At 35.4% G+C, this 10,895-nt stretch overlaps 1 protein-coding gene across 12 annotated transcripts in view; it reads right to left on the bottom strand.

Annotated features, from left to right (window-relative positions):
• Positions 1-10,895, bottom strand: part of RBMS3 (RNA binding motif single stranded interacting protein 3) — a 764,636-nt gene extending 753,741 nt beyond the window's left edge. For all 12 annotated transcript variants that reach the window (XM_037727769.1, XM_037727772.1, XM_017498262.2 and 9 more), the window contains exon 1: positions 10,653-10,895. In XM_037727769.1, coding sequence (XP_037583697.1) covers positions 10,653-10,727 — 75 coding nt within the window. In that variant the 5' untranslated portion in view covers positions 10,728-10,895. The remainder of the gene's footprint in view (positions 1-10,652) is intronic.

Raw genomic sequence — 10,895 nt, 5'->3', positions numbered from 1 at the left:
ATGTGTAAGAGAGACAATCAAAGCTGATTCATTGCATCTGCTGATGAAATTCAGTGAGATCTGTCTAGAGGGCTGGGAAGTAAAATTGAGTAATTAGATGGAGAATCAAAACATAGGGTGATTATGAGAGAATTTTCCCTCCAGCATTGGGGGATGGTGTAAATTTTCAGGTATGAGGATATGTATGGAGCTAGAGTGAGAAAACATTCTTTCTTAAGATGGGGGAGGACGGCTACGTCTAGGCTTGGGATCCTGATTTTCTTGTAACACTGAGATAAGAGTGAAAATGAAGGAAACCATCGGAGTTGGCTTATGGCTGGAGTAGCAGCATCTGCAGGTTGCCCAACCACTTGTGAGAGAGATGGTGGGTCTAGTTGCAGTGCACATACCTGTAGAGACATGTGTTCTTTGAAAGGCACATAGATATTCTCCAGGGCTGAGAGAGACTTCTAGACACCAGGAGATGTTATCTTAGGTAAATAACCATGGGAACTGGTGAAAAGGAAGAAGTGTCATATTTAATACACATAAAAAATATATGACCCTATTTTGAGACAGAAGAATTTAAAAAGATTATGCCACAGAATAAGTAGTGTGCCATTGATTTGCCTCTTGCCTACTCCCTTAAGACGGGGCCCCAGGGAAACACCTGTTACATTTAAGCTCTGTTTCTAGTAAACAATTTCACCAATTACGCAATAAAAAATTCTGTGAACCTGGCACCCAGACCTGGAATTCCCAGTTGCTCTCACTGCCAAAGGTCAATCCCAATGTGTCTGCTTTTGAAATATTTCAGCCAAAGAATATTAATGACATTTTCCAATACACTGCGCTGTTGCATGTCCCTCCCAGGAAATTTGGGATTACTAAAATACAGAGATATCTTCAGTGCCAAAAGGCCACAATAGTGAAAGATAAGGCCAGTTTTTTAGATGCTCTGACCATTTAAAGGATCTACAAAAACACTGATGCAGGGAAACAAGTGGATTGCCTCCAAACTCTGAAAAGAAAAACTGCAAATCCAAAATCAATTAACATTTATATGCATATCCACAAAACAGAACACATTGTCAACTTTATTCATTGGTCCACTGAGTCTTCTAATAATCTCTTTGTACCTCAAAAACACTTGTGGATTAGGTGTTTTTCAGTTTGCAAGAATACTCATGTATGCAAGATGCCTCCAAATTCACAGATACACATCAATTAAATTCACTTGAACTCTGTGTTTCCAGAGCAAAAATATAAAAGCTTTTTCAACATAGTATTGTGAAATCATTAAACTTTGTAGTGAATGATAGTGCACTTTAATATGTTTCTTTGGATGTGGGACGGAGGCCTAAAAACGTGTCTATTGTTATAGGAAATAGCAAAACTTGAAGAGAAATTCTTCCATGTTCTTTCACCTATTCTCACTGGCTTTTTCTTGTGTTTTTCCAGCTTAACAACAAAGTTAAACACAAGTCAGAAAGGGAAACTTCCATTGCCAACATGAAGCCAACTTGTCCTCAACAGGTAAATCATGAAGTTTAAAAGCAGTGGTTAATTTTTTTAAATAAATTGAAAAAAGGACATCAGAATTTTATTCTTTCCAGGATTCCCTACCTACCTCAGACTAAAAATGCAACTTTTTATTTCTAAAGATGCAGTCTGAATTGGTGTACATTGTCAATGGACGGGAGACCAGGCTTAATGCATGGACTGTCACCACCCTCCAATGGACTAGCACCAAGTCAAGGAAAACGAAATGTGGTTTTCTTACAGCTTTCAAGAAGAAATGAAACACCACAGGTCTGTCACATATTTGAGTGTTGGCTATCCTACAAAACAACCTCTGAAACTTTACATAAATATGGAGATGAGATGAATTATTAGCAAAGAAGGTCACCAAAATTATTCCAACTCTCTTAAATGCTTTAAATACTTCACCTACTCAAAACTAGTTTAAAAACAGATTTGCTTGAATTCGAAGTTACCTTTATTTTAAGTTATATTTTGGGTGTCATCATCTAATTTGTATGATTGATAAGTCTTAAAAAAAGCAACATGAGAATTTACAGACATCAACAATAGCTTCAAATACAACTCACGTACATAAGAAAAGCTTTTAATAACTTTAACCAGTTTCAGAAAACCAGATAGTTAGCATTCTGTTTTCCACTTCACTTTTCATTACATTGTCATCAATCAGTGAAAATGACTAAGTAGCAGTACACAGGATTAAAAAACAATAAGATGTCTCCAAAAAAACACCCTTTTTCTTATTAAATTCTATGCATGATCTATATTCAGCTTGAAAATTATCAGCTAAGACGACCAGAAGATCATTTGCATCTAGTGTATTGAATATATCCATTTCTTAACCCCATAATATAATGATAGGAAAGTTAATTATAAAACAAATTTAAAAATCACTTCCTAAAACTATTATTATCCATATTTAAAATATTGTTAGATTTACTTTTCCCCTATTATACCTTAGTTTCCACACAACAGGATATTATGCTCCACTGTAATATACTGTTGATACTCCACTATAATATACTATTACATTATGCTCCACTATAATATACTGTTGAGGTCAGAGTTATTTCATCCATTTCACAAATGAATAAGTGAACACACGGATTAATATGAATAGAAACCAGTTTTCCCAAAGGATCGTCTTCCCTGTTTTATACGCCAAATATACTCACAGAAGCAAGCATAATAGCAACTTATGGAATAAGTTATATGAAAAGGGCACTATTAGGGTTGCTTTGACTAGTAGGGTATGTAGTCAAGTCTCGTTTTTGTATTTATCATTCAGGAAACAAAATTCAGCGTTCATTTACTTTTAATTTTCCTTGAGAATTTGATATATTTTCTTTAAGCCCTTTTATATGTCTATCATTGCATTCCTTATGCTTTTATAATATGAGGAACATAGTTTTAACCATTCGATATATTATAAATATATGAGGAACATAGTTTTAACCATTTGATATATTATAAATCATTGATATATTATAAACATTCCCCCATCACCAAATATTCTTCTACAACATAATTTTCAATGATTATGTGGTGAAGAGCTATGCGAATAGAAACGGGTTTTTACACATTTGAGGAGCTCCTTAAACTCTCTTCTGTGTTAAAGACAGACTACGTCCCTCAGAGCTGAGGCTGTAATAAAGTAAATACGAATATGCTGGGGTCTTCAGAAATGATAACACTGCTACTTATTTATGAAGCACCTTTCTTTAAGCAGCTCAGCAACTTCATACCTGCCTTCCATAGCAGAGGCCACTATAATATACTGTTGAGGTTGGGGTCATTTCATCCATTTCACAAATGAATAAATGAATACACAGATTCATATGAATAGAAACCAGTTTTCCCAAAGGATCATCTTCCCTGTTTTATACTCCAACTATGCTCATAGAAGCAAGCATAATAGCAACTTACGGAATAAGTTATATGAAAATAATGTATAATTTTTCAAAGCTTAATCAATTAAAATAGTATATGTCATTTGCTTTCATTAATTCAGCTCACAGGGCTTTTTGGGAAACAAACAGTGTATCTCCAAAGAAAAAGAAGAAAAGATAATCTTCTTGTTTAGATGTGCTTGAGAAGCAATTTCCCTCCTACAATACCCTGTACTGTAGTAACCCCAGTATTCAGTTCTCACATTTTCTTGGCTACTATTCTGAGATTTAGAGACTGTAGGTTTTGCAAATTTGTAGGTTTTGGATCCAGTCAAAATAATTTTTCATTAATTGTTATATTTACACTGAGTCCTTGTAATCATTGATGAAATTAAGGTTGTCAGTATTTTAATGTGACAATCTTAGTCTCCTTCATTACCTCAACTGGGTTAGCCTAACGTGAATAACCATTTAGCTCTACACCACCTGTAGAGAGGAAGTTAAATGAAGAAAAGTGAAGCACCATACTATCACAATTAAGTTTTTGGGTACACCTTAATTTTACCACTCAAAAGAAAAATGTAACCACCACAACAAAAGTGGAAAAGATCATGATTAAAGAATGCCTGTCATTTTGTTCCACTGCTGGGAACTGCTAACCACCCACTCCCGAGTGATGGACGTGTTTCTCTCAGTGTACTGGATTTAGATGTGTGAAAGGATGCGGACAGTTAAATCTGTCCAATCACTAGAGAGCCAATAAAGCAGCATTTGATCTGCTCTGTGGAAAGCATCCAGGAACCAAAGAAAAAATCATGAATGACACAAAACCGAGGTCACCTGAAAATACCACTAAGATACCAAAGAAGGCTCATCTATCTCATAATGGAAGGGATCCTAGAGAAGGAACCCGAACTAGAAACCAATGCATTGACAGACAAATCAGGGTATTCCCGCACAAAAGAATAGAATCTATTTTCTTTATTTTATTATCTAAACTTTTGAAATTTGATATTTATTAGGAATTGGTTTTGAATTATTAAAATTTTATTCATAATTATTAAAATTTTATTCATAATTCCACTTAATATATAGTCCCTGATTAATAAACCTACATGGCTAAAACATTTTGAATGTGACTAGATTATCTGCCAATATCAACTTAAAAGAAAAAACAATAAAAACAAAACAAAATTTAACTTATCTTAGTCTGACACTCTCTTTTTCTTTTTAAAATTACTTTTAGTGTCTAAAATCTGAAATCTGAAAATGGCCAACTCTATAAGCTTTTTCAAAGCCCTGAAAACAATCACATATGAATAGTGATGATGATTAGTATGATTAGTCCTATAGATTTATTATCTCTAGGAAGCTAAATGTTATTAGTTTTTATTAAGGATTATTATTTCAAAAACACTATATTAAATCATCTCATGAAAACCAGACACGTCTTTACAATAACATCCCTGCTACAGAAATTAGAAGCAGAAGTTGTGTGTCCTTGTGTCGCTTTGTAAGTTTTAACACTGGTAAGAAAAGATGAATACTTATACAACACTGAATGTCATCATATTTCCAAATATCTTTAAAAAGCAATCACTGCCACCTATTTTGCCAACAGTAAGTTGCTGATTCTTATTACCTAACACACTTTCTTAGGTATAAATGGGCTGAAGGTTTTCTTACAATAGTTCTACAGATTAAAGTAGTAAAAAAACAAAAAAGAAAAATATAATTTCAAAACAGAAATGAGAAAGTCACTTTTGCTTTTTGAATGTGTGCTCAATGGGAGTAATTTTCATCCTTCCGTTTGAATTGGTTTCAGATCTATTTAGCACCAATGTGTTTTCTAATTAAATGGCATGATCCACTACATATTTTAAAAATGGTATTGTATGTCTGTTTCCGTTTTCTGAGAGGATATTTTTTAAGCACATCCGAAATAGTTCAACATTTTCCCACCACTGCAAAAAATAGCAACACATATCCTCAACACACATATTACACCACATGAATACATTTTTGCTTTTGGTCTCCCATCAGTTCCATCTGCACTCTTGCTGTGCAACAGCTATAGCATAAAAACGTCTATTCTCACATGCTTTTGATATTACACTATTTAATCACATACAGCTGCGGCTTATGAGACTGTTACAAAACAATTTCAATGTAGTACTTGAAGCCAATTTTGAATAAACATCAACCATTTACTCTGTATAAAAAGTTTGACATTAAAAAAGTTTCATTTTAAAGGAAAATACTCTTCTGTTGTTTTGCTTTTAGACTTTGGCCTGGGCATAATTGTGACTGAGCTGTCTCTCTGCCAAAATACTGATAATGTCAAAAAGAATTGTGTAAAATCATATTAGTACAAAAATGAAGCTCTCCAGAATTCCTGAAGCCAGAAAGACCTGGAATGAACTTGTGTCCTTCCTTGCATATTGTGTCCCTCCCTGCAAACTGTCCCTTCCACCAGCCCTCAAATACATTTTATTATTTCATGGAAATAATTTTGTGCTATTTTTTTCTCCAAACTGGAATAAAGTGAAGAGAAAATGCTTTAGAAAGATGTTGTCAAATATACAAGATGTGTTTCCTTAAGTCTGAATCCATTCTGGAGAAAAAAATACCGTGAACTTTTTACATTTCTACTCCTTTTAAGTAGGCACCAAACTTAGTGTTGTAAAAACAATGTATCACGGAAAAAAATAAAAGGAAAATATGCATTGGAATTGCGTCCAATCCCATTGATAATTAAGGTTTGGGGGAGTTTAGAAAAAAGAAAAAAAAAAAAAAAAACTAAGAAACGCGGGTGGCTTCTTGATTCTGTTTTCCTCTTATTTAAAACCAATTAAAAATTCCGTACAGTCTAAAATGAAACAAACAGGATTTATCATAGTTTCATGCTATCATAGTTTCACACTATTATATTACCCCCTGAAGCAAAAGGAAATATGTGGAGTTGTACCTAAAAATTCTATCCCTGAAAGATTTTTAGAAAACCAGTTTTGTATGTTTCAGGCTTTCAAAGGAAAACAGAACTTTGGAGTTTTCAAGGCTGTTTTAAAACAACTGGCAAGTTACCAACTCTGGATATCAGTGCAAATCTGAGGCAGGAAGTACTAAGGAAATTCTAAACTCATTCCCTCCCTCTGCAAGATTTTCTACATTTTAACGTGTAAGGTCTGTGTTACAGAGTTGTTTTGCTTTTGAAGGATCTGTACATTCACATCGTTAAGAATATCCTTTGCCCTGTGGAGGCCTCTCTTCCTTCACCTACCCCCTCTCCTTGTGTTTTCAAGTGTTTGCTCATTCTATGGCACAATCAATTGTGCTACAGCTAGACTTTTAGAGACGGGTGGCTGCAGATGGTTGAATATTCAGCCTGAAATCAATTGCAGCTGATTAATTACTCCTTACACCTGGTCCCTTCTTCATACCAGGCTCAGAACACAATCTGAGTATCACCAGCCAAGAAAATTCTATTTGGGTCCACTAGTCTGAACCCCTTTCTTCAATACCTTCTGCAGAACCGGATGGTCAAAGAAGGGGATGCAGTAAGTTCATGTAAGAGCAACATCATTAGAAACTGTGCACTGGATTGGTAGAAACACAGTGAACTTCTACGGGTGTGGAAAAGGCAGAAAGAAGAAACTTGCTGTGTGGGCTTAAGCGACTTTTTAAGTTTTATGAAGATGACTAAAGTTTTCCAAATATATGTGAGAGAAATATCTATTTCTCAGCTGAAAAATATCAATTCACCAGGCTGTAACCAGGTTTTCCTCTTTTTAATTGACCCAGTTCAACTAACTTTTTTTTCAAGTATCCCCCCAACAACTACCTCAAAAATTCAGAAGGAAATTCACCTGGGAACTCATAATTCAACAGCAACAAGTTGGTTTTTTGGAATGGGTGATAAACTACTTGAATAATGTTGGATTACAACTAGTCAAACATTTTGTATTTTGCCCTTAAGCTAATGAACTATTCTTTGAACCCTCTTTCTCTAAAACTTACAGATTATTCTGGGTGGTCCCTTCAAACAGCAAATTTGCCTTGATAAACTATTTTTTTTATCCAGCTCTTTCTTATTTAAATATTACAACATGTCAATAAGATTACTTCATTATTTGTTAAGTAATGTTCCTCTTTGAAATTGCTTCTTTTGGTAGAAAAGAATTCATTAAAAAGGAAATTGACAAATGACAACTTTTAAGATGTGAGCTGTGAAAATGCATAGGATGATAACACTGCTATACCTTATAGCTATGAGTCAACCACTGGGTTTTCATCTTAACTTACATGTACATTTTCCTAATATACAACATTTGTAAAATTATTTGAAGGGATGGAGCATAATCATATATTTTTAAAGAAGCCAAGTTGAGAGGTTGGTTCCAATGCAATGAAAAATAATAGGAGCAAAGAAGGCATGGAAGTGTCACAAGTTCTTCTCAAACTTTACTGTGTATTTCAGGGAACGGAAACATCTTCATTTATTTCTTAAATCTCATTTTCATTGTATCGTTAAAAAATAGCAGATGTATTTAGCATTATACAAGCAGAAAAAGAGTTCAGCATTTGTGCATTTTCTGAAAGAATACAGTAATAAACATTTCAATCATTTAAAATCCCATGAAGATTTTCCCCAAAAAAACTAATGACAGAAAACAGCCCTTGTGGATTGTCAGGAAAAAAACCTACCTCAATTAAGAGAAAAAATTAAGACATGACATCACCAGAATGTGATAGAATTATATTTTTTATCAAACATAAGTATTCTTAACATATCAGCATCATTTTGAAGAGCTATGATTTTAAAATTGAATTATAACTATAAGCCAAGGCTACAAAGAGTGGATTTTATCAATTCCACCCAGGCTTACCAAATAAATATAAGCAGCATGTACTTTATTTACAATTATTATAAATTATATTTTGAGGTATACATGTAGCAGGAACAAAATGTGATGTGGAAATAACCTAGTTGTTTTCCTGTCATACTGAAACATGACGGTGCTTCCTTGTATACGATTAACCCTGTCAGAAAGTCCCCAGTATCCACATTATAAAATATGATTGCACATTGACTCTTCATCTCATTTCCTCTTTATGCAAGTTTCAAAACAGGGCACGTCTTCACATCTTCAGCTTCCAGGAATGCTATTAATGTCTGTCATTTCAGAGCCACCGTAACAACACAAGACAACTTCAAAGCATTATCGACATTTTACAACATAATAATCAATATGAACTACCATGATAGGCAAAGTAGCTGATCTTACATTCCCTAGTACCCTGATCTGATTATCCAAATATCAACATAGGACGCCTAATGGATCTAACTTCTTTAAAAATGTTCCAGAAGTTGATGGCGTTGGCTAGTTTGAGAGTAACAAGATCCAGATGCTGCCTGTCTATACAACACTAAACTACATAGAACTCCAAAACAGATATCTAAAATCTCCCTCTCTATTTTTCAGGCTCTTTTCCCTCATCATTCCACTCTCCCGCTCTGTCTCACACACATACATACTTTCTACTAGTACAGCTCATCCTGCACCCCGCGTCTGAAAAAATGTGCATAACATTCACAATTTCCTGTTAGCAATAGGCTAAAATAAATCTCAAACAGAAAAACAATTATGTTATTCATTTCCATCTAAAGTTTCTTTTCTGAATATACACCATAGTAGAAAACAAGGACCCAAAATAAAGTGTAATTTTCGAAACACTTGGAAAAATTTAGCCAAATGAGTAAAAGGGATGGAATGTCTGATATTTTTCATGCAACCTTTGAGTTTATTGTTTTTGTTTCATTGAGGGATGAGAAATGACTGTACATTTTCCCCTTTTAACTTGTCCTTGCTCTGCCATTTCCTTGAAGAATGTCAGGCAGCATTCTCTACCTAATACCCCCAAAGAGTTAAAACTCAAGGCGCCGAGCAGGAGGGCTAGTCTATTTAAGCATCAGCAGCACAAACTAAATGCTCACAAAGGCAAATAGTGTGAGTCGACCTTGGAGGGGCAGGGTGGATTATAAAGCAATTGAAAAAGAAAAAAAAATAAAGCAACAATCTTTGCTACAATACTGAAAGTCTGCTTGCCAGTCTGGTTTACAAATAGGCATTGTTTGATGAGACAAAATAAATGAGAGATAACTACAGCATGAATTACCAAGCCCTAATCACATCACCGAGTCCTGGTGACAGCACAGATCATTCAGGCATGCCTCATTCACTCTCGGCATATTTATTTATTAAGAAGACGGTGGAGCCTGGCTAATGCTAATGCAATACAAAATGATATCACCCATACGCTCGAGGTGGTCACTCTACTAACATGTTTCCCCCCTAATCAAGTCCAATTTAATTGACAAATTGGAGCCATGATTTCACACCTGAGAGTCTTTCATGTCTTAACTGCAGGATAAAGTTCAGGGTAGGTACTGCCCACTGCTTACTTACCTGGGCTTGCCTCTGGGCCCCTAATGGTCATTTGAGCACACACACACACACATAAAGCCTAAAGTATGTAACCAATTCAAGTCCAATTATTATCAGTTACGTTTCATTTCTTTTCAAGACTCAGGCCTCCTAATGGCAGCTACACAGAAGAACAGAGCTTCTAAAAGTTTAAAAAAAAAAGCTCCGAATGCAGTCTATAGAATGCTGATCACCCTCAATATAAAATAAAATATACAAGGCAAATTAAAAATAAAAATAAACAAACTCTCAGAGACTCTGGTAGGTGCCCTACACCTTCCCACACCCTTCTTTCATCCTATACGATTAAAAGTTTGAGTCACCCCACCCTGGCACATCCTATCCAGTGGGAAAAACCCTTTTAGAGCCACAAACAAAGAACAGCTCACTAGAAAACCTCCTGAAATCGTATTCTTGTGCCTGATAATCACTGTTGTGATCTGCTTTGTAAAAACCGTGCCCATCTGCAAAAGACTCTCCTCATATCAGGACCATTTATGCTGCCAAATAACAACAAAGGAACCGAACTCAAGTGAAACTATTATCTCTCCTTAAAGAGAAAGCTACAATTCCCGGGTTTGCTGCTTTCTTACATCTTCGTCTGCCTCATTAACTCCATTGGTATGTCACTAATTTCAAAGAAGCAGGAAGAGGTGATGGGGGTGGGGGTTAAATCATAATTCACACGCCTGTCTGCTTCCCATCCCAAGTGCAGAAGGATACCACGCTGATTGCCAGAACGTGGGTCAAGCCATACCTTGGTTTGGAGATAATGAGGATAGTAGTAAGTGTACTGGGGGTACATTTGTGGCTGATCCAGGCGTTTGCCCATGTAGCTGGAATCTTTATCTCCGAGGCAGGGAACTGGATGACAGGGTATAGTGCCCCAGGCCGAGCTTCCTCTTAAACCACTATTCCTGACAGTCCCGGTGACTGATGAGGCTTCAGAGACTCCACCACTCGCTAGTTCCAACACAGCAAGAATTTTTTTAAAAAACAA

Source organism: Cebus imitator, unplaced genomic scaffold (genome assembly GCF_001604975.1).
Source record: "Cebus imitator isolate Cc_AM_T3 unplaced genomic scaffold, Cebus_imitator-1.0 Scaffold239, whole genome shotgun sequence".
NCBI classification, from domain to species: domain Eukaryota; kingdom Metazoa; phylum Chordata; class Mammalia; order Primates; family Cebidae; genus Cebus; species Cebus imitator.
The sequence above is the reverse complement of the archived record's forward strand: the minus strand, read 5'-3'. Positions and strand labels throughout refer to the sequence as shown.